Source organism: Haemaphysalis longicornis, unplaced genomic scaffold (assembly GCF_048455015.1).
Source record: "Haemaphysalis longicornis isolate Haplotype H1 unplaced genomic scaffold, Haemaphysalis longicornis Haplotype H1 scaffold_4, whole genome shotgun sequence".
Lineage (NCBI taxonomy): Eukaryota > Metazoa > Arthropoda > Arachnida > Ixodida > Ixodidae > Haemaphysalis > Haemaphysalis longicornis.
In genome coordinates, this window is record NW_027526361.1 from 130,347,226 (window position 1) to 130,372,347 (window position 25,122).

At 47.0% G+C, this 25,122-nt stretch overlaps 1 protein-coding gene across 1 annotated transcript in view; it reads right to left on the bottom strand.

Annotated features, from left to right (window-relative positions):
• The window catches only part of LOC144179372 (nose resistant to fluoxetine protein 6-like), a 44,527-nt gene extending 22,697 nt beyond the window's left edge, over positions 1 to 21,830 (bottom strand). The window contains exons 1-2 of the mRNA XM_077707703.1: positions 20,848 to 21,830; positions 8,197 to 8,408 (exon numbers count right to left, since the gene is read on the bottom strand). Of these exons, the coding sequence (XP_077563829.1) occupies positions 8,197 to 8,408; positions 20,848 to 21,211 (576 nt within the window). The 5' untranslated portion in view covers positions 21,212 to 21,830. The remainder of the gene's footprint in view (positions 1 to 8,196; positions 8,409 to 20,847) is intronic.
• Between the last annotated feature and the right edge of the window lie 3,292 nt (positions 21,831 to 25,122).

Below are 25,122 nucleotides of genomic sequence, written 5' to 3' on the forward strand. Positions count from 1 at the left end.
AACTGTCTTGTACATAGAACGTGCAATTACTGTTCGGTGATGGCCAAGCACGGAAAACTTTGGGGATCCCGAGGGAATGTTGAAATTCTTTTGCTCACTTACTGACATTCTGAATCCGTAACCTGGGACAACTTTAGCCTCAGAACCATATCTTCTCACTTAATTCCCTCTGAGCCGTTTTGTTCGAAGTGTATACAGCAGGCCATGATTATTTCACCAGAGGGTCGCTGCAGTTCGAATCAGAAGCGAGCACGTGTGGCCTCGATCTCCTTCAAAGTTTGCCGCCATTGCCCAATGATCGCATATAATGACAATCAAATAAGTGGCCTTCAAACATTTTACACCTAGTTAGCAGGGACTGTAAAGGCACTGCGATAAACAGAGTAGTAAAACATTACTGCTGGGGCTTAGAGGACCGCGGCTACACAACGCGCAACATACAGGTGGGCGCTGCAGATAAATTTGGATTCCTTTCGGCAGACCTGTATATATGTATCCTCTCCTCTCTATCCTCCCTTTCCTGTACAACTGCGTTCCCCATTCCCTACGCCCCCCACACCAGCAGGCGCTCCGGTGTCCACCCTTAGGTAAGGCAAACTACGCCCGCGGGTGGTCTTTCCTTTCCTTGTTAACAGTAAGTTCATTCATTCATTCCTGATTTGAGCGCCTGCGTGTGCAGGAGATTGGGTTTGTTTCTTTTCAAGGCTAGGGGGTCGGTGTTGTACCGAAGGGTGTTCAGGACTTGGGGTTCGCGAAAATTTTTACATCCCCTGGCCGCGCCGCTTTCCATCTGTACCGTCGCACTAGATCCGCCGGGTAGCTAAATCAGGCCGACCTCGTCATTCTTTTTTTCTTCATGCATGCCAAGGATTGGCCACAGATATAATGACGCTTCACGTGGTGGAGCCCGGTAACCCGCAACCCTCTCCTGGGCCCGCCTAATCTTGCTCAATTAGATCCTGGCGCTTGCAGCTGTTCATCAAGGGCACACTGCCTTCCACATGCAGTGTGCACGTAATGAACAGCTGGCATTTCACGTGTCTCCGGCTTGACCCTGAATCTGCAGTCTCCACTGACTCACATGGACTTCGGGCACGAGAGAGGATACAATGAGTATGCAGGTGAGCCGACAGCGTTCACGTGATCGGAAACAGGCTGGCTGTCCACGTATGCTTGGCCTGGCCTTGAATATGTCGTCTACAGTAATTTTCAGGAGATTTTCCAGGAAGGCTCGAAGAGAAGCACGTAACTGTGCTTTCTTTATGCGTCATTTCCGATAGGTGTCCGCTTTAACCTTGAGTGGCGCGTGTAGAGCCTCTTTCCTCTCCCCGACCCCGCCACGCCCTGTTCCACCGTATCTTCCCCGCTTGCGCTCATCCTCTCCGACTCATGGCGCGCTCCTCCTTCCTAGCTGGCTTCCCTCTCTCTAAGCCGGGCATATTCTGAAATAGTCTCGCGGATTTCAAAAGCGTAGGCTCTACGTTTGCGAGTAAAAGCTAAGAGCGTCGTGACGTCGCCTCATCTGCATGCAATTGAAACGTCACCAGCCGGCGACTTAACCACCCCCTTCTGCCAGCACTACGCGAAAAAGTCTCGCGCTGGTTTCAACTGTGACTGTCACTGTTACGTTCCGCGAGTGAATTAAACACTTCCTCAGGCGGGAACAGAACTGTCGTTCTAGGATATCCTATTTGCAAGTGTAAACGTTCGGAATTTTTTTTTTTTTTTTGCCTCCTTGAGAATCAAATCGCTTGGTATAGCCTCGTTTCGAATGTATGCCCCTTCCAGTACCCAGCTTTCGCTCGTAATCGGCCCTGGTGGCTGAGCGAACAGAGTATGGGGTCCATTGCAAATAAAAACACTGCTCTGGACAGGGCTAGAATACAGGCGGCGACAAGGGTCAGTGACTAACGGTGTCATTTATTAGGCAAGGCGAGAAATATATAGCCAGGGAATCATTCCGAGATAACATGCCCTTCCACGGCGCTGTTTTTTTTTTCTCGTCTCTTAATTAATCTCTATCCACTGGCCGAATTCCGCGATTCTGTTCGGCAGTTGGAGATAGAGCGAGCGAAGTGCAATAAAACCACAAGAAGTCCGAACTGCTAGCGACAGGGCTCCGTTGAGGCGTACGCCACCAAACGTCGCTACTTTTGTGTCCCCTGTCAACCGAAATGGGGGCTTTCGTTGCTGTTTCGTCACGCGCGGGGAATTCTGGCGTACTGAGAGAAATCATAGGGTGTGCTCCGCCGAGCTCTCACGTACCATTTTGTATCCTCCCTCTGTGCCAGCTCAGATGACCAGAAAAGCGACCCCGTATGATTTTCGAAAGAAATCGCTACGCTGTTCGTTTATCGGTTGCCATAAAACGTTCTCGCGCTATTAATGGCTAGCTTTTTAGTGCCATTTTCCGCGGCCACAAAGCACTTGACATCCGTCTGCTTCCGGCAGTATTCGATGCTAGTTGCCTCGTTTGGTTAAAAAATCACTCTTGCAGAAACTACACTGACTTGGAAGCGTGAGAGTAACACGAAGCTTTACGTCGCTTCTAGCTCCGGCGCTCTATGTGCAATACGCCTAACAAAAAAAAATATAAGGACTACAACTTTACAAAATTCAGCGGAGGGACGGAATATATTCTTCGTGTTCGTACACAGTCGAAGTATTTGGTAGCCATGTCTTTTGTAACCGCTTCACTTCGGGTGTAAGTGTCAGGGGCGCTAGAAATTCGAATCATGGTTACTTCCGCGTTTAGGAAAAACATGTGCAGCAGGTACGCTAAGCATATTAGCATAATAAAATGATAATCGCACGTCGCCTTCACTATGGAACGTCTGCCCGTATCCTGTAAGAATCATCAACATCGAGCTCAACTTATTCCGGCTGTCGGCTCGGCGGTAGCTGATTAGAATTTTGTAAGGGTATGCCTACTGACTCTCCACTGATATCCCTAGCGTACCTTGGGTATGTTAGGGTAAAAATAACGAACACCTAATTGGTGTAAAGCTACTGCGGCTATAGGCGGGTTTTCTGCGTTTGTCCCGGGGTTGTGTCTGCACTTAGAAAAGAGTAATCGTAATTGTCGCGGGTAGCTTTGTAATCATGGTTATAATAGACCGCTTGTATGGCGGTCACAGGCGCGAAATTTGACTTGGGAAAAACTACGTAATGTTGCAGGCTCAGTTCTGTATCTGTAGTACTGCAGACTGACTGATTCCATAACTATCTTCACAATCCCGGCTACCAAATTTGCGTCAAAATCAGTGATATCTTCGTTCCAGCACAACGTATATGCGAAATAAATAACAGCTTTCTGCGCTCTGTGGCATGTGGTACTGTTCCGGAATTAAAATACGTCGACTAGTACTACAACTCCCCCTCGCTGGGGCAAGACGCTTCATTATTCAATTTCTTGATAGTTTGGTGCCTTGACAGTCGGTATTTAGATACCTTTATAGCATATCTGGCATTTTGCTTGTTATGTTGAACAAAATGCTAGAATATTGCTCGTAAGTGGCCAGAGTGGTTGCTGCGTTCATGATAAGATGCCTTCAATGAAGCCATTTGATTTCGTGAAACTATTATTACACCCCCTCCAACCCCACCAGCCCCACGCTTCTTTTCCCTTTCGTGAATGCTTGAAAGCAGTGAGATGCATCAAATATCCATTTCTTGAGCGTCTTTGCTAGCATCAGAGATAATTGAGGAAAGTTTACGGAAACACCTAAATCATCTGATCTTTCCTGTACTCCACGTCTGGGGAGACAAACAACTAATTTATTTGTTTGTTTGTTTATTTATTTATTTATTTATTTATTTATTTATTTATTTATTTATTTATTTATTTATTTATACATAATTAATTAATAATTGGTTATATTACTTTCACGGCCAAGAGGCGCTACAGAGCGTTACCAGACGAGTATTGGCATTTAAACAGTACCATTCATCAAGGCAGCCGCGAGCGCGTTCTCTTCTGCCTATTGTGTCACGTTTAACGTATTACTCAAATACATATTATGAAAACGATATTTTATTTGTTTATTATTGCTTATTTAAACAAAATTTACAGAATAGTTGCGGTGTTGTTTTGTATTCATTTGTTTGTTTTCCTCAGCTGAACTTCCGCTGGCGTGCCACCGGTTAGCTCGTCGACCTTTAACGACGACCTTGTCGGCCGATGCACCTGACTTGTAACAGCAATGCCCGTTTATCCGATCCGTTTATTAACAAATGGTAGCTACATTACGCAACGAGGTGATGACACCGCAGAGTTCCACAGATGAGCGAACAACCGCACAGCACCGAACCGGTCTCAGACGCAGCCATACTAGCAAAAGGTGTAATTGCGCAAGCCGTTGCAACACGCGCCGCGGCTATTCACACGCAATCCGCACAACGCAGGAAAACTTGGGTATGCCCCATCAAGCTCTAAGAAAGAAAAAAAAAGATGGATAGGAGTGATCGAAGCTCCAGACTGTACACGTGCGTGAAATTATCACGCCTTCGCCTAGGGCGCCGTTGTGCAGCAGACGCTGTTGCACACGACTAACATGCGCCCCAGAACCACCTCGCAGCGGTGACGTCTGTTGGGCTTCATCTCGCATACGAAGGGAATTTCGAAAGCGCGCTTCGCTTGTATATAATTATGCGGGATAAATAGAGAGGCGAAGGATGTGTTCTTATCTCCGAACCACGTTCGAGCATCTGGCGCGTGACGCCGCAGTAAAACGCATGCCGGTGGCATACTGGGCCAGAGGACGATCGCGTTGAGTCCTTCAATGTTCTTCACTAATAAATGCAGAAAGTGTGCCAGATGTTCTAAAGAAAACTGACGAAGGCGCGAAAGCAGCATACATTTCTGCTTGTGAAGCGTTGTGCGCTACCCCGTTACGTGCATGTGCAACTCTGCGTGCATGTATAGCTTCGCTAAAATAACACCAACCATAGTCGAATACGCGCCGGAGCGCCACTGCTTAGGCCTAACGTGCCGTTCTGAGATCTTGGGACGTCAATCGGTGCCTGGTGCGTCAAGCACGATGAGGACGCTGAACGCCTCAAAGCCTGACGTTAGACTTAACGTGATATGTTTAGGCTTAACGTTAGGTAACTTTCATATTTAGCCTTACCAAAACGTCAAGCAACGTCGTACCAGGTGTATGTCGAGCAGGGGATACGCGATGGACTGGCTAAGCACCAAGGCGTGTCGTTAGGCCTAACCTCGGGCCGTCGCGTACCCGCGATCCCTGTGTTTTCTGTTGCTTGTGTTTCGACCTTTTCGCATCAACCTCTACGTAAACAACTTGTAGAACGGAAAATGCGGCGTCTTAATAGGCTTCCAGAGATCTTACATCCACGAATTCGGCCGAGGTAGGTTAATGGCGCTTTTGCACTAAAAGGTAGAAAATGGAAAGAAATAACTGATAACGCCTACAAGGGACGAAGCAATTCCTTTATATACAATAGCCATATTTGTTCTTTACGATTTTCGTACAGAATAATTAGTGGATTCAGCAAGCTACTTACAATTTTTTTCTTGTTTTCTCGTTTAAACATGGATGCTGGACTGCGGATATTTGGAGATCAAAGCTTCAGGCGACTAGCGAGTAACGACTAACAAAAATCTCGCTCCTGGTTATGTTGGTAATGAGGAGTCCGAACACATGATGCTGCGAATCACCATACCCCAGTTACTTGCTTTTGGGATTTGCAAATAGTGATTATTAAATTCTTTGAGAGCCTTGTACCAGCTATCCGGGCACTCCACGTTGCAAAGCTGCGCAACAGATAAGCAATACATAACTTAGACCGCAATGGAAATGGGCAGTCCGTGCGGTTTCACTTGCAACTGACGTAACTCTTTTGCAGGCAACATCGAGTGCTTGGCTTGTACCTTTTATTTACAGAGTCATTTATTATGTCAAAAATGCGTGTGGTAGCAATGAAAGTGGAAGTGGAGATGTACCTAGAAAACAAGTAGGGAAAAGTCGACGGTTCGCGACTCCTCGTTGGGGGAGGGAGGTTAAAAAGCAATTAAGCAGCGGTTCAAGATACAAAGACAAATGAGAAAGTAATTCCACTTGAAATAATCCTAAAATCGCTTAGATTCGATGACACTTGTTTTATTATTACGTTGCAAAGTTTGCAGTTTTCCAAACCTCTTCCTACTGTGCCTCTTCCGAGTACAGTTCGCTCCACCACCTCTTTAATTTACTCTAATCCCTGTCGCCCTCCCATAGGAGAACAGGTGCAGGCAGAGGGCGATGCTCTTGCGCCTGACGCGTGAGTCAACCATGTTGTCGTGTTGGAATCCCGCTCGCTTCAGGGCCTGTTGATCTCCCTGATGTGATTCGAGATAGGTGACCCTCCCTCCAACACGTGGCATATTATCAAACCTCGTGACAGGGGGCGTGTCTAAAGATGTCAATGCCCGCAGCGGTGCCAGCGCGTGTGTGACCCACTCGATAAGCATCCAGAAAATGTCCTCCCAATGTTCGTTTCCGGTTTTGCGGCGCTTCTCTTGTATGTATAAAAGCAAAGGTATTCATGGTAGCACAGGATCCGGGGCCTTTCTAATGACTCAGGGACAACCGGAATTGTAAGCAAAAAGAAAAAGAAGTTTCTCCAACGATCACAACCGGGTTTTCACCGCCTAAAGAATACTGAAGGTGTTTTGCACGCCGAGTTCATCGTTCCTACGAGGGCAAAAATTGAGAGACCGTGTACGTGTTCCCGTTCACGCGACTGCCATGCACGTGTTCTAGACCTGCCGCTTATTGTGGCGGCCGTGCGTGGCTTTTAGGAGTATTCTGCTGTTGGGGAGTATTTCCTTCGTTGTATTGAAATGACTTTAACTGCGGGTTATTCACAGATGACCGGAGAATCTTGCGCTCTAACTTGTTCTGCGGGTCCGCTTTGCCGCCATGCTCCTGAATGGCACATTGCTGCCCTTGAGCGAAGAAGTTTAATGAATAACTGGAGCAAGCAATCGACTGCAGTGAGAAGTATGATCTTTACTGTTACATCGAACAATGCTGAACGCCAAGCTTGTATTGCACACTGGCAGTGTGCTGGCGTACTGTTTTGAGTAAAATTATATGCTGGGCCTCCTCACTGCTTTGCCCTTAAAGTAAGTGTGAATGGTCATTCATTTTCGGTTGGGTGAAGCATAACTGCGGCCACATTTAAATGGGTAGCATTGGCCGAAAAAAGCTGCATTTCGGAAACCTTTAGGTTTTCGTGGATCCTGTTTGCTTTACCTTCGTATTGGATAATCCGCATAATTCTGTGTCCGCATCGTCGAGTAATGTCGGTATATTTAGATGAAAAAGCATCTTCGGGATTCTTCTGGCAGTATTCTCACCAGTTTGCCTCCGACAAGTGAATAGATAATGCAGCGCGATACCGTTTCCAGAAAGCCAATAACAGTAATAACAGAATGAAAGGTTGGTCACCAGGGCGCTCATTGAGTTGAGCTTGGTTAATCTTGATGTATTAAGTGTAAGGATCCGACAAATTGTACAAAAATGATTCGTATGAAAGCTAATTGCAGCCAAATTTGAGAACGGCTGGACGTAGCCTGCAGTACTTAGGAGGGCCATATCTGAACACGAATCGGTGCCAGGAAAATGAACATGAAAGCTGGGGAGACATGACCAACTTTCTTCCCATGTACCTACAGACAGACATAAATGCGGCAGATACTCTAATTGTCCAAATTTCGTTCAACTGCTGCGGTTTTCTTTTTCGTTTCACATTTTATAACTCAATGACGCACTCTTTAGAGTAGCGCGATTTTGTGTGGACACTGAGTAGCAAATTATTTTCGGGGAATAAAAAGTTATCGCTTAGGCCCAGGAAACGCTGTTCTATCAGGTGCTTACCTTCCTGTATCTCTGAAGTTGTAGCAAAGTGTCTAACGCTGCGAAGCGTGCCAGATTGCCTCATTATACGACAGGAATTTCACGTTAGCGGTCCTTCACTTGTAGCGGGTGCACGTGGCTCTAACCCTGGCCTTGGTAGGTTACAAAGTAAGCGATTATTTTAAAATAAATGTTTGCACGTCTAGTGGCCTAGACTAAAGAGTGCTAATTTTAGCCCTGAAGTAGGTATAGTTGCAGCCGACAGGCAATAAGCGAGTGGATTAACCAATTTTGAACCGCTTTTTCTGTGTTTCACCTGGCAACCATGACTCACCCTCTTGTTGGTCATGAGGAAGGCCGGCAGCATGTGCTCGAGGAAGGAGGTATCGTTGACCGTCTTGATGTAGATGTTGCAGTACTGGCCGCTCGTCTGCACGTGACCGTACTTGTCGTGCACGACCGTTTCAATGCACTCGTCGTACGCGCCGATGTCCGAGATTGTGCCCTGGAACAGCCCCGTCGGGTACTTGCCGCTCGCGTCGATCACTGCAGCACAAGAAAAAAAAATACCAGTGAATAAGGAGCGTGTTTTTCAGATGAGAAAATTTCTCACGATCTTCTTGTCCACTAACCCCTCAAAAGACATCTTAGTACACTCCGAAACCTTTTAGGAATTAGTGGCCAAAATGGTTTGCCCATACAGTTGATCCGGACAGGTTCCGTCTTACTGGAACCCGGTATATTTATTTTTTAAGCATTGCATTCATCTTAAGGAGAGCCATCGCCTTTATTGAAACCTGCGGGAGAAAACTTTAGGGAGTACTTTAATATGTTTTGAGACATTAGCTATTGAATGAATCCGATTTTACAGCAGGCAAACTATCCGCGCCATCAAACACACTAATGCTAACTGTAGATATAGGCGGGAACACCAGCATAAGTGTTCGGACGCTACGTTTTAGTGCGATCACCCAAAGGCCCATGACGCGGGACGACATGCCGTGTATATGAATTCTTGTGCAAGACGTAGCAGTGTCCCAAGTGAATTATGGTAACTCCAGAGTTGTTCATTGCGATTCCGTGGAAATTCAGGCTCATTCATATGCATTTTCAATGCACATATTTTCTAGTATTACACCTTTAGGCATTTGGCGACGCGGAGAACGAACGGGGTGCGGAAAAACGCTGGCGCTCCACGGTATACTACCATGTCAACAAAGTTTGTAGCAGCGTTTGTATTCGTAACGTGCTTTCCAATGTGAATGATTTGTAAAACATTCCCCCATGCGCCATACCTCCGCGTATGTCCTGCTTCAGCATACGCTTGAGCAATCTCAATCGGGTCCTATGAGCAATATCGGTGGGTTAATAAACGCTTAATCTCGATGGATTAACAAAGCTATTCACTGGACCAACGTTATGTTCTTCCCTGCTCTAGATTCACCTGCATGAAGGAGTCTTCCCTACCAGCTACTGTGCCGCCAATAGCTCAAACTCAACAGTAAATATTTCTTTTTTTATTATTAAATTCTCAGCGCCCCCAACACTGCTCCCCAGGAACTACCCACCGAACAGTGACCGACGTGGGTTGACTCTTACGACGAGTGCGTGCTTTGGTCTCACCGCGTGAGAATTTGACCACTGCCTAGGCTTTTGTCTGTGAGGCCTCCAAGACGGGGCATTACCAGAAACCTTTCTCCTCACCTTTTCGGCTTCGTGCTATCCAGTCCTAATAAAGACTGTTCCTTGTTTCACATAATTACTGGTGGGAAATAGAAATAAAGGCAAAAGCTAATGGGGCCCAGTTCCCCGGGTTGTAACGTCAATTGTTTTTCCGAGGGCGATGAAACTCACGCTCAGGTCAGGTGCATACAGGCGTCACGCTACCCACGTGCCGGCCCCATAATCGGCGAGTCGCACCCAAGGGAAGGGGCGTTTTGTTTTACGGAACATCACCCGCGCCGGCGCACTAATGCTCCTGTTGATGCTTTTGTAGCGAAAGAGTGTCCATTATGAGCCCTCGGCTTTGACACGAGAATGGACGATTCGCATTCTTGACGCATGTAGGGAGGTGAGAGCCCGACTTAGAGTGGATGTCTCTGAATCGGGGCGGTAATGGTCTGAAGAGAAACATGCAGATCGGTAACGCATGAGGAAAAACCGCTACAAATGCGCATTCACGCTGGCATCGGCGCGAGCGTTCTGCGCAAAAATCAAGACGTCTAAATGGGCTACAGCCTTTTTACCCCATTATTGCTAATCATAAAAATAAAGGATGAGGCTTGTCGGTTTCTCTCTTTAGGTAGGCATGCAGAAAGGACCCTGATAAACACTGGAGGGAAAATTCGCTATATCGCGTCTGATAACTCCGCCTTGAGGCGTCAGTAATATAAAAAATTGTTGAATCAAAAAAATCTATTTTCAGCCCCAAGTGAATTTTTGAAGCGCGAAATGAATACCCTTGAAACCTTAACACCTAATCATCAAAAAGTAATAAAGCCCCAGGAAGTGCTGGCAGATGTACGCTCTAAGTTGTTGTTTCCTGAATCGTAAAACTATGGTGGTCAACGTAGACCATTATGTGTCAAATTGCATTTATTCGAAGTTTATCCTTGACAGGCATAGATACCACTGCGCACCAAGCAGTTTGGTAGTAAACAACTTCCAGGGAACGTCTGCGAGAGTAATTGTATTTATCAGCAGTTGGAAGCAACATTCTCCCAGTTTGGCGGACTTCAGCGTAGAGCTATTTGAACATGAAGACACAATTTACGCCTTAACCTGCTTTTAACGTCCCTTAATTCCATTAAAGTGAAATCAAATCGCCCCAAGTGATCCTGAAGCCGGTTACGTGGTAAGTAAGAGACGGCTTGTACGGTGTTACGCATGCATGGTACGAAAACTGTGCCCTTTAAGCTCCTGCACGACGTTGCATTTCCGCCAATAAGACGCAGTGTGCACATTCATGACATATACGCATAGCTCCATCTCTTCAAAGAAGAAGGTTTCACATTCAGTTGATTACGTGAGACATTATTTCACGACATTGAAGAATGTTGTGAACGCATGTCACCAGCCACTCGCCAGCATTCGTTGTTAAGAAACTAAAGGAACGGAGATGACAATTCAAAATTTTACTGCATTCCCACTACCGCCACAAATTATTACGAATGAAACCATCAAAGTTCTGTACCACTGCTACTCGCCTGTTCGATGTATTAATGCGTAGTATGCTGGATGATAAGAAATTTGCAATAGTATGTCGGTGAAGCAAAGCATTAAATTATTCATATGACCTTTTATTTTAGCGCAGCACAAGGAAAAGCTGCAAGTGCGTCGTCACGTTAAGATATCGCGACTAGAAGCAGAGTAGGGCTGCATAATGATAAAATGTCTGGAAAAAAAATAAACTTGTTCTTCTAACTGTCGCACTACGTTGAGGTGTGTCTTACGGAAGTGTTGCGTGCTCTGACAAGTTCCCCAGCATGGGCAGATCGCATTTCGCTGTCAATGAACACACATCTATAAAAAATATTGAGCAGAGGTTCTGTGAATTCTCTAATATTGAGTAAGCATTCTGACACCGCATTTCCCGTTCACAGACCTCGTGTTACCTTCAATGCATCCTGGGTGTTATTTTTTTGCTTGGTTATGAGTTATTGGCGTGACGGCGCTGGATTAGACAGACGTTTGTACTTTCGTTACTTCATTTTATGCTTTTTTTGTAGCAGGTCTGGCTAGTAGTTGTGAAATTGAGCGACCTTCCGACGCTTTTAGTTCCCGTTAGGCTGTATTTTTTCAATATTGCTCTATATTGGGCCGCGTTTCGTTTTTATTTTTATTTTTTGGTTATATACGTTCTTGCATTGTTATTCTTTACGAATGATGAACGTTTACACTATTATAACGATTCAATGTATAACCCCGCCCTAGTATGCACATACAATGCATTACCCAGTTAGTTTGATTGATTGATTGTAGGGTTTAACGCGCCGACGCAACGCAAGCGATGAGGCGCGCCGTAGTGGAGGGCTCCAGATTAATTTTGACCACCTGGGAATATTTAACGTGCGCGGACATTACCTAGTTGGTGTCCTTTGACTATTTTTTTCTTCTGTGGATTTTTCTCGGTTTGTTTTTGTTTCTAAACCATTTGAAAGTGGTGAATTTAACGGGGCTTTGATATTTCGTAAGCTTTTTATAGTTTGGTTTCTCTTTATTTACACACGTTATCAGCATATGAACTGTTCTAGTGAATAACGATTTCAATCGCCAATTCCGTAATTTTGTGCAGATGTAGGTTACTACACTTTTCGCCGTTGCGAATGCCTACGCAGTAAAAAAAACTAACAAAACCCTCCTATGAAGACAACTAGAGTGCGCGCGAAGCTTGTGTATCAGTCAGTATAAACCAAATCAAAACTCAAAAACCTCAAACAAAAAACGCTTACTTGAACAAAAACCCATTGCCAATCAACCCAAACCCATACCCAATCAATCCCAACCCAACTCCTGACCGAACTCAAACCAAACCCCACCAAACCCACTGGCTGAGCTTGCCAAATATATCTTAAAAGAAAGCCATACAACACGCAAATACCAGACAAAAAATCACACCATCGCCTCATCACATACACATTCACTTCCGCTGGCGTGTCTCCTGTCCGGCTATAGTTGTCGGCAACTTTCAAATCAGCTGCTCAACTCCCGGCATGCAGCGCGGCCCAATCAACGGCAGCGTCCGCACCAATTGTGCTGAGGTAAACGGGGCCATGAGTCTTCTGCGCGCCAATTTCAAATCAGCCGCTCATCTCCCGGCGTGCAGTGCGGCCTAGCAACGCCGGCGCCCGTGAAACGATGCAGTGCAAGGATTACCTCCAGCGCGTTGCATATGAGTACCGTGTCGGAATGGCGTATTCGCACAGACGTCTGCTTGGTAACGCGATGGACCCAGGTACGATTCCGACCGCGGGAAGCATGTCTTTTGTAGCGTGAGCTACACTGGCCGAAGGTGAGCAGTTTCGCGTGGCTCCTGGAGAGCCGTGCTGCGCATGTGCGAGGGGCAGTGACGTCACACGGTGCACAGAACGTTGCTCGCTGCCCGGCGTCTCTCACACACCCCACGCGCCCAGTGTCTTCGCCGACCTCCGTCCCGCACGTGGCGGCCCGGTCCACTTGGTGATCATGCGAGGGGTGGCCGGGCGTGCAACCGATGGCTCGTGCGTCGCAGTAACACGGGCGTGCGCCTGTGCGACTAGCTTAGCTCTGTGGCGATTGGTGACGCTGCGCCGGAGCCGCTTGATAAATATACATGTGTCACGTAATGCGTGTACCGTGTGTGTGTCATTGAAGCAGCAGTAAGCATGATCATCAAGCTAATCCTAGACAACCACGAAAGCTAAGAATAACCACCTGAACCTTAGCTCGCGCGACGTATATCCTGCCATAGCTGAATTACGCCACTGCTAATTTTTTTTTCTTGAGGCGCGTGGCTTTTGGAACCCCATCATGATCTTCCACGACAAAAGTAAGCCAACACAAGCTTCGTTTGAAAAAACGCGAAGCCCGAAGTAAAAACATTCCGTGCTCAGAGAAAGAAAGCGAGAAATTATTCAAGCCGCAGAATTTGACAATCAATTGCAGGGGTTGTAGCGGCGATCACACATTTTAACAGGAGCCAAGGGCACGGGTTTGTACCATGCAGCGTTACACTCGTCGGTTAGCCATGAAAGTGCATCGCGGGGGGTATGCATGGCGAATACAAAATGAGGCGGGAAAAGTGAATTGCCGAATTCCTGCATGTACGCCAGCATGGGTTGCGCTAGCTAGTGGCGAGTATTGCGTCATGAAATGGACGGTCGGGCACTCCGTCGTCGATGTCGACACTCGAGCGACGCCAAAAATTGGAGGCGAATCGTTCGTCTTTTTTGAACAAGGAAAAGCATAAAGCTGTCATCATAAAGCTCTAAAAGTACGTTCCCAACATAGGGGAAAACATTGAGCAGGAAAGGTCAAACTGGTAACTGGCCTTTGCAAGGCATAAACTACGCCTGACGCCCCTGAAGAACCGTAAACTAAGGGGTAACCGACGGAGGAACAAACGATCAAAAGCTTAGACGAGCGAAGAAGCATGAAGCGTGTTTAGGCCATTGAAACACCACCGCGATAACAAAAAAGCTGAACTCACAATACTCTACGTCTTGTTAGCGGCAAAACAAAAAGGTATAAAGGTAATAACTAATACGTCGTCTACCAACAAGTGATTCTTACAGTAGGGCCTGTTGGCAAACATGCGCTGCGTACGCCAAGAGAAGACGCTCGTTAAGTTTCTTCTCTTAGGAAAGGAAACTTAACGGCACTAATTTTCGCTAAGTCTATGGAATTGCCGTGCTCTCCACCGCTCCAGCCAGCAAGCATTGGTGTGGGACTCAACCCAGGCCGGCGCTCGGCTAAAGACGCTGGCTCTTTGGGCCGTATCACCAGAGTCTATTACAGTTCCTCGGTCAAAACTTCCTGTTTCCGTTCGTTTAGTCTCACCGGCCCCCCCGTTTTATGCAGAAAAAAAGAAACTCGGGTTAGTGCCATTCTGCATTCTGTTGCGACGAGCAGCCACAGCCCATAACCTTCCCTGCACTTTCTTTGCGCTGTAGGAGAGCGGTCCCTTTTGTTTTGGCCTTCTTTACAACTCCCAGACGCCATGTAGTAAATTGCGAATGATAACGCTGATTAAGAATTAAACTTTTCCACAAAGCAAAAGCGACAATGGTCCGAGGCCTAGCAGTCGGCGAGGGTGAGTTCCGCCTATTAATTGCTTTCTTACCAAGAATGTCGTCGTTTTGAGGAGAGTTTTATGGTCATCGCGGTGCCTGATTACTGCCAGCGAGCGTCTGACGAACCGGCTGTACCATTACAGGCGGGCGCTGCGGCCGCGACGGTCGCCCAAGCATGACACGCCATTCCAAGCATCTTTGGCCTGCCGTAAACAAACGGAATATTCCCGGACCCCGGGTCCTTCGAGGCCTCGAGCAAATTCCCCCCTCCCCCAGGCATCTTGCGGTCAGTGTGATTGCGGGAAAACCGCGCACGAGGTCAGCTAACTTCCCTTATGCGCTTCTCCGTATCCTGTGGGCTTACCGCACAGCCGGGCAGAGGCACGCATTCGAATCGCATCATACAGCACCGAATTTCAGCAAATTCAGTTGCGGCTTGTAAGGAAAAATATATTTTTTTAAGAAATAAGGAAACAAATTCGGATATCTGGTACACCGTCGTCTTAAGGAATTCGTCGCGACAAAAGAATGACTTCGTTATAAGCGACACTTCTTTAGAACAGGAGTCGTTCTCTCACTGTGCGGAGCAGCGGTATATGAATACTACGAAAAAATTCATTCCTTATTACGAATGTTATCTGTACACAGCTCATAACTGGTAGTTCTTCTCGCACGGAATGTGTAAAATTCCTCGTAATGCGATAGAAACTATGCAAATGTTTTCAATGCTGCGTAAATATCGTATGCGCCGTTTTTAGTGAGCGAGCGGGAATGATGCGTGCATTCTGCGCTTTTAACACTTTTAGTTTGTCTAAACAGCAGCGCGTTGCTGTTACCGCCTTTCATGCGTCATTTCTGGCCAACACAATGAAGTGAAAACCCTCAGTCGTGCTTTTCCAGAACGACTCGCATCAGTTTACGCGTCGCTAAGGATGCCAACCTCGCGCTAACCTTGGAGGCGGAAATACTCGTTCTAAACAACTGCTTCCGCTTGCCGTTCCCAAGCGGCTCCTCGCAGAGGTAATTTCCCCTTCAGAAGGCTTGAGATCACTACGCCGCGTATGGCCCATTGACTGCAACTGCTGCTTCCGGCAGACGTCATAAGAAGTGGCCTCGGACTAAACCATGTGCAAGTACGTTTTCTTACATGTCTTCATCCACTCAGCTCTCTGGCAGCTCCAAGTTTTAATCTCAAGTATGAGCGGGAAGAAAAAAAAAAGGTCACTCCTAATTAGAAACTGTTTTGAAATGCAGTTTACAGAAATCCCGCGAAGAAACCAACCCACGTGTTCGCACGCTATTTTCCTTCATGTATCTTCAGTCCGTACTTAGTATTTTATGTGCGTCGTTTGCATTCCTCTCAGCTGCTAAATAACACCGTTATCATTGGCAACCTCACTAACGGACGTCTTATGTGTTCTGATCACTCCAACTGATCTCGAAGGTTTCGTAGGTATCTCCAGGTTTCGCCAGGGACGGATCTCAGTTGAAATATGTGCCGAGCCTTAAACAAATGGGTCATTACATTACGTGCCCAGAAGATGAACTCCGAGTCATGGTTTTGGCTCCGTGACAACCGCAGCTGTATTTAACAAAGCCGGAAGACTACAACGAGTCATTGCGCAGAAGGCGGTGCTACCCAATCTCAGAACGTTGCTTACCTCTAGCGAAGGTTCCTCAAGAACTCCCTGGCTTACTTCGGTAAATTTTAAAGCCGAATTTTATAACCCTCGTTAACTAACGCAGTTATCTTTTCTCATAACCTGAGCCCTTAAAATTTGCCGAAACAAGCTGGGCTGCTCTTGAATCATTTTCACCGAGGGAAAGACCGTTCTGAAATATGGCCTCAAATTAATTCGTGGGCGCCTGCGTGACTTGCGGCACACGTTTTTCAACGTGTGAAACCCCATATGTCATTTTTGTTTTATTCTTAACGAGAAACCCGTTCCAAATGCACCTTAAAAAAGCCACATTCTACGATTTGGGCTCTAAATGTGCGCCGAATTACGCCGAACGGGAGAGTACAGGGGTTCAAAAATGTAAATTCCCAAATTCTCATTTCCATATGTAACCCGGCCTCGACATGTTTAGAAGTGCGGGCCAGTCGGCAAAAGCACGCGCGTTCAGTGTACAACGTATCTCCTAGTGGCAAAAGCACGCGCGCTCGTTTGATGACGTCTGGTTTATCGGGTGTGCCGTTACCACCTGTGAGACGATCACGGTCGCTTACTGGAGCGGGGTGCATCGTTACCTTCGAATGACGACACGTCTCGTGGCATACAACTTCGTCCACCGCAAAGCGATATTCAGATACAAACACTGACCTTCGGCTACTGAACACGAAAACAGCAACAAGGACGTAATGCAGGTCCTAAACGAGATGGCATCGCCAGCCCTCTCGGAATTTTCTTTCCTTTTTTTTTTGTTTCCTTCGTCGGAATCATTCAAGTGCAGAAATAGCCAACTCGCGTGATCGTCTGCCGCTGAGTTATCCATGAAGCAAAGCGAATCGGGTGTTTACGTGCCGCGTAAGCGCTTTTTTAAATAACAGCGGCAACATGGCCTCCCCAATGACTCAACATCCGTCATGGTCTTATTGAGCACCTTCTTCGGTAGAATGGAATCGCACTGAGAGCGTCCCAGATGCATCATTGCTATGATTACTTACGCAGTTGCGCAATGTGCATTCTGTGTGCTTAGTTGCTTACCGATCAACTGCTTGCAACTGGCTAAAAGAAAGGCTTGATTTACTCACATCTGGCCTACAGGTTTCATATGTGATTCCCGTGTTCATTAAAAGAACTCTGAAACACCTTTTCAACTTTTTTTCTGAATAATAAACTTTAATAACGTAGTAAACGAACACGTCCAGTACATAGATCATGGAGTCGCAAAGAATCTCAGCCAAAACAAAACTCCTGCTCTATATTCAATAGACAACTTGAGATTCTGTTCAAAAGATTTTCCTCTCTTTCCCCAGTCTTGTCGTCCTTTGAGCGCTGAAATTAAGTCATCGCAGCAATATAGCGCCTATTGGCCACTTCCTTTCTGTGGCGGCAATAAACTCATTTCATAGCCACTTTAGAAAAAAAGCCACAAAGCAATGCAGAAACCGAATGCGGATAGTTCTGCTGCATCGAGCAAATCACGTAGGGTGGGTGCATGCTGTTGATAAATATAGCTTTTACTCGTCGCGGTGGCTAAGGCGTGACGCTGCTGAGCACGAGGACACGGGTTCGATTCCGGGCCGCGGCAGCCGCTTTTCTGATGGAGGGGTAAAGCAAAAACGCCCGTGTGTACGAGATTTCGGCGCACGTTAGAGATCCCCAGTTGATCAAAATTATTCCGGAGCCCTCCACTATGGCGCACCTTATCCCTGCGTTGCGTTGGCGCGTTAAACCCCACAACTATAGCTTTTACAATGTTTCGAGACGCAAAGGAAAGAGTGAAAGTGTTTATCAGAAGTATTGCACGGTACTTTTAAAGACCGTCATTCAAGGGGAACTAAATACAATAAACCCTCGCAATATAGAAATCATCGGGAGAGGAAACGGACATGGGTATAAGTGGTACTTCGCTATATGCGAAAATGATTCGCTTTTTATGCCCGGCTGTGCGGACGGTGCAAAGCTTTTATTTCTCAAGAATTGATATAAAAAAAAACGATTTCGTCACAACGAAGGTTCATTGTGTACGTTTAGCACCAAAAACAAAAATGTGGCGTACGAAAAGAAAAGAAAATGGGGTATTGGATGCCTCTTCAAACGTTGACTTCCGCGTTACCGCGTTGTGCCCATTCAAGCGCGGTGACTTCGTTCAACCGAACAGCAGACGTACTCATCGGGTACTCTGCTCTTCCTTCCTTCCTTTCCCATGGCGCGCAGCCAAGGTTGAAATCTGATAAGTGCGTTGATCGCTTCGCAGCTTTTGCAAGCCTTGCTAAGGCATGCCAGATCAAAAGAACGACCCCCTGAATAGACATGAGCCGCAATCCGTGGACTTCGCTCGGCAATTGCAGTGCTAATCCGTATGAACGGCGTAACAATCCGGTTAGGTGCTAAAAGGGCGTTCTTCAGGATCGTATTCTCGATCGTAGTCTCGCAACTATTAGTTAATGCCCGCAGAAGCTAAGGAACAAACTAACCAGGTTCACATGCCTACGCAGTTTACGTGGCATGATAGTAAGTCGACGAGCCACCCAGCAACATTATATGCCTATATATGCTGGTCAGCTCGTAATGCACCCCTTGTATCAATTTAAACCCGATGCATTATCGTGCTTCCCCCAAACATGCATCTGTTTGAGTAAATCTTCGACGTTTCACATACGAATATGCTGGAGTATTTTTCTAAGAACACGGGTTTTCGAAATGCGCTAGCATATAACGGACAACATTAGGCAAGGTCGCATTGTTCTTTTTTTATGCTCAGCAAACTTAAGCGGGTAACAATATCCAAAACATTGTCCCCGCAGCTTTAAAAAATCGTAAATAACAAAAAATTGTCAGAAAGTGCCGTATATCATTTAAATGGCCGTTTAACGATTGAAATATATATACATGCGGGGAAATAAAGATAAACTTGCAGTCATGGTACGGTTTTTAGTGCGATTGCTTCTCTTTTCCGTTTTACTGCTCCATCTCCGGCAAATAATTTTCGACCGCCGGTATATTTGTACGCAGTTTTAAGCAAACTTAATCTGGCTATGGTTCCGTGCATATTTCGTGTCTGCTAACAAAAATTCCCTCCGTTCCACGTGTATATGAAGCACGGGGCATTTGTAGCGTGTGGCGTCGGAAAACGAACGTCCGGGTGTGTGTGCTACGAGCACGTGGTCATCAGAAAGTTCGCATGCCCTTCAAAACAAATAAGCCTTGGAGCCGACGTCCCGCTATGCTTTGTACAAACTATAAAATATTTGGTGACGTGCGGCACATGGAGCATGTTCTTTTCCCCACGATAACGCACGTGCCGTAACGAAATGTGCCTGGGAGTGGGTGATTTGAGCGAAGCGCCGATGCTCCGGACGGGCAACCATATATAAAGACCATGTTTACGGGCCGGGTTGCAGTAGAGAAGAGGGTGGTGCGCTTTGTGAATTGAGCTGACTTCATCCGCATGCACTTAGGCGCTGCCTGCGGTGAAGGGGTGGGATATTCGCTCCGTAACAAGTCAGTTGATTTTGAAGGGGTACGCCGGTGTAAATCTGTACAGTTCGGAGCAAGGCTTCCAAAGGTAGCCCAATAGATCATCGGGTGGGCTGTTAGGTGCGGGCGTACAGATGCCGATATTGTTGATTCGGAGCAACAAATTGCCAACATCGCACTTGTTGCAGTAAAACAAGTCTGCGACATTGTGAAATCGCAGGTAGTGTAGTGAGGATGTAATCTTTAATGGGCGGATTTGTTTGTTTTAATCTTGGTACCGGAAATGGTTTCGTAAATTTAAGCGGGAAGTCCCTTCCGGCATGGTGAAATTTTTTCATTTCAATTCCATTGATAGACCTCAAGAACGCTGGCTGTTGCGGAAAACGGATGCTAAGCTATGCTAAGAACCTTTGAGTGGTTGTCAAAGCCCCCTGCGAGATGGTATGTCGGGAAATAGTAATTACTCTCCAAGGAAAGTGCTAGCTGCGCACCCAGAAGATTAGAACGGGCAGCCCTCAGTGCACCCTGCTCTAGTTAGTTCTGGATCAAAGTGATCGCACGTCAAGTTTCCGCTTCGAGTTGTCCACGTAAAGGCTGAAATAAACTCTTCTGTGGGTTTCTTTTGTTTTTCTTCGTTTTTTTTTTGACGTGGAGATTACACAATTGCGCAGCAGTACTATTCATAACACCGGAATCAGCGCCATCGCAGTGGGTTGCATGTGGGGCAATGTATACCCGTATTACGCGACCGTAATTTTCTTCACCCCATACAATCCTAAAACAAAAGGCCCTATGATAAACGAAGCACTTATTTTTTGTCAGGTTTGCGGTGTGATGCCTCTATTCGTTACACTCAGTACTACGATGGGATACATCTGAATTTGTGCCTGGTCAAGCGGAAATAGCACACCTACGTATTCTCCCATATACACGTATGCTGACGTCCAACAAACAAGAACAGCGTGCATCTCGCAGTGAACGCAGTGGTATCATCTGGTCCTACACACCCGCTTGCAACTCATACGAGGACCACGCTCGTTCAGAAAAAAAAAAACGGAATGTACTCACGTCTGACCGCCCATGGTTCCAGGTTCCGTACACCTCGCATGAAGCGGAGGAGGCCGATGGTGCAATCGGGAGACAGCTCGGTGCGCATTAGACTCTTCACCAGGGGTGAGCCCTCGGCCGAGCGCATGGCAGAGGCCATAAGCTTACGCGCCCGCTCCATCAAGTTTGGCGCACGAGTTGTTGTCGACATGGTTGTCGTTGAAGACAAAGTCGTTGCTTCTGGGCCAGCGTCGCTTGTCGTGGTGCCAGCAACAGGAGCGTCTTCAAATCCGTCGACGTCGTTCGTCGCACACTGTGCATAGCTGATCAACGCCGCGGCAACGACCAAGGCGAGAAGAGAACGAAAGCCTAACAATAGGCCCATGGTGAGCTGTGTACTGCGCGCACGCTATTCGCGTTGACGGCAGTGGACGGCAAGTAGGCTTCTGGGTCCGCGCGAGCACGCAGTGTACGCTTCGCTGATTAAATCGATGAACTGCTTCTATATCCGAAGGACTTTCTCAATGACTAGGACCTCGGCCCAGTCGCAGAGATATCCGCAAAGGCCGCCGAAGAAAGAGGGAAGATAACCGCAAAGGACTCGCAGGGGTTCTCCTAGCCTTGAGATGATGTCGCCTATTACATAGTCTCGAATTTCGCAGAACACTGGCTTCTGTGAGGAGTGCTTCCGATTGCTTAGACCTGCGGGGAAAGGTCTGGTACGTAGCAGCGGAGCAGCAATTCCTAATGCACGCTTTGCTTGAATCTGTTGGCTTCCTTTCTGACTTAGTTCTTATTATGGGTGCTGCCTAGCGGGCGATATAACGCCCGAGCAACTTTCCACGCGGTAGTCCAAGAACACAGGCAACCGCTGCAGTCACACACGGTCACACTCGAAGAACGATCACGTCTGGTCCGTTTTTGAACTTGGGCGTCCGTTTTAAGGCGACGCCCTCCTCCTCTGCAGCTTTTGCTTTTGGCCGGCGAAACGGAAAATCGGGAAATACTGCACCTCCTCGCGTTCTTTATACACATTTATCCTGCTCTCTTTCTCTCTCTCTCTTCCCTTTCCCTTTTCGTCTCCACGATTTACTCCCTCTCAGCCTTCATTTTGCGACGCTCATTGCTCCGTGTTGATACTTCCACGCTGGCCCTTTGTTCTTGGCCCTCCATCTCAGCTTCTCCCTTTCCCTCTCGATCCCGCCGTCACATTAGCGGCCGCTACGATCCGGAGAGCCCGCGTATTTACGTCACTCTCGGAGAGGACCGAACGGAAGAACGCCCTCGTCCCTCCCTCGGCCGCCGTCCAAGACGCGGAAGGCGAGGAGGACGGCGGCTGGGAACCAACAAAACAGTACAGAAGAAAATACCGGTGCGGGAAGGGAGCCGAAGTGGCCGCCGGGCGCGCACCGCCGATGCTCCTTCGTCCAACCCTGGCCTTGACGTCACTGCCACGGTACGCTGGAACGCGGACAGGCGGAAGCGAGGAAGGAGGGACTGTGCGCTGATGATCAAAAGGGAGAGAGCGACAGAGCAAGTACAAAGAACAACACTTGAATAAATTAGCCGAATCGAGCAGGTCAAGAGTAAGCACAACGCCATTTCCGGAGGACGTTGCAACAGTGCTGCGCATCTCCAGTAGAGATACATAACCGTTAGCAAACGTTCGAGACTGCACAGCGTTCCGCTTTTCTGTTTCCGCTCTCCATAAAGCGCTGATGGGTGAAGGACGGCTGACAAAGAAAGCGACCGATGATAGCTTTTTGGCTCGGGTGAGCGAAAAGGGGGGTGCGGGGTGGGAGCGAGTATCTATAACTGGACAGCATCGTTGCGAGTGCCAGATTAAGAGGATTGATCGTGGGGTGGAATGCCCCATAGGGGATCGAATCTACGTCAGTGCCTCTACCTTCTTTCTTCCGATCTCGATGCCAGTTTGGCGGGATCTCTCGAACGCTCGAGCACGAACGGTTACCCCATTGCTACAAGCTGGCACCGTTCGTACGCGGCGGCGTGTATGACGTAACCGTTCGTACAACGAGTGCCGCCAACTCTGGGAACCTGGCTGAAGTCAGCCGCTAATTAATAAGGTTGTCCGTTTCAAAACACGCCATTGGTTCCTACCGGGCTTCCGACGCTTCCGGCCAAGAAACGTTACGCGCCTACAAAAGTACCACGCACCGAGGTTAAGGGGTATCCTGAAATTGGGTTCAACGCGTGTACTTTCACAATTAGAGCAATGAGTATCGTTTTAACCAAAATGTAGCGCATTGTAGCAGTATTAGCACTTGCTGCTAAATCAATGAGGATGTTCAAGTAATATCAGAATGTTAATGAATGTTTTTTTAGGTTGTTGTTTCGGCTGCGTTAAGTGTTAGGAAGGGCAAGCGCCTTTGAGGCACCTTCATGTACAAATTTGGCTGCAAACTAAAAAGCAACATTACATAGTTTTACACGAAAGGGTATAAAGATTCGTACTAAAATCGAACTTTTTTAAAAAATAATCAGAAGGAGAAAGTGCAACCTTTTAAGGCTTCGATTCCCGGCCGCGGCGGCCGCTTTTCTGATGGAGGCAAAAACCAGAAACGCCCGTGTGTTGGAGATTTCGGCGCACGTTAAAGGTCCCCAGGTGGTCGAAATTAATCCGGAGCCCTCCACTACAGCGCGCCTCATGGCCTGCGTTGCGTCGGCGCGTTAAACCCTACAATCACTACAATTCTTCACTTACGTATGGTATTAATAATTGTTGCTTGTTGGCGATAAGCTCTCGTTGGAATTGTTAAGTTACGAAGAAATGCTGTTTGGCGCGGCTGTTTTTTCCTTTTTTTTGAATTAGGGACCTTTGTATATTTTTTTTTTATTTTAATTGCACAAAACTGAGTTTAACGGAAATATTTAAATTTTTATTTAAATTTAAATATTTAAATTTTTATTTCCGTTAAACTGAGTTTAACGGAAATAAATTTCTACCCATACGTTTAACGTTTCGTATCCCATTCTTTTAATCAAGAGAACTGCCTGTTGAACATATGCCGGATACCCCGTGTAAGATATGAGCTTCGCGGCAGATGAGGTTTAAATGAAGCGTCCAGTAGAAACTTCAGTACGCTTCAACTAAAAAATGGCACTTGATGATTTGGCGCATTGAATATCATGAGGGTGCTTTTTGCGTTTTTTGCTTACTGCGGCGCCGCTGATCTTAGAAAATAAACTCCATTCTTAATACACTGCGCGAAGCTTCCAGACCTCTTGAGGATAAAGGTTTTTGTCCTATATATGTCTGACGCCTTTCGTCCGCTTGCACTCACCTGAACTCATCAGTCCGCATTATCGATGCTGGCCACCGCCGAGCCGTCTACGAAGCAAAGGCCTAAAGCAGGCGAGACTCCAGACAGCGGTGGCGCAATGGTGGCCGCATTTTTCGTATCTTTGCGCGGTAAACAGGATGAAAATGAGCAGGCAAGCAGGATAGATGATCGCGCAATCGAAGAAGCGAGCAGTAGATGTTTTGGAATGACAGAATTCAACGTCATTCGCTGGTTGTAAAACAGGAACCCAAGCCATGCAAGGCCACTTGAATTTCACTTTCAGCGCACGCCTCCTTTCGGCCAGTTGCACCATCCCGCACTGCTGCCACTACGAGATGCACATACGTGATGCCGCATTGAAGGTACACCGCACCGCAACCAGTAAACTGCCGCCATACCAGGTCCGCGTACCGTACACCCGGCATTCTAGTATAGTCAACTCCGTATCCAAATTTCTTAGTCCATTCCGTGCCCATTCGTGGCAAGTCTCGCAACAGCAGAAAACAAAATTTGAAGTCGCATTTTCAGCATTGATCACGCGTACAATGCGCGGTGCTGCTTCTGAGGTCAAGAAGCCCCAACACGGTCCGCGACACGTTTGCTCTACACGTTGAAGAAAGGATTGGACAAAATCAGGTTTACTTCCTGTGCTGCAGAAATTTTTAAGAAAATAGGGTGTGTTCAGAGGGGATGAATGTATCGGTGCACGAGCAGATGCATGAGCAGACACTAGTACTCACCCGCGCTCTGCACCACAACACGCACGCACGCATGCGCACAAGCAAAAGCGATATGCGTCTGAACTTCAACTGCACGCCCATTGTGATATTGTAGTAGTGAGGAGCCGCGTTTATTCTGCCCGTGCAGAAAACTTCAACCTTGTTCATAACCTTTGATAATAATGATTATGGTGATGATGATGATGATGATGATGATGATGATGATGATGATGAAATCTTTAATTGAAATCTTAAAGCCATAAAGAGTTGTG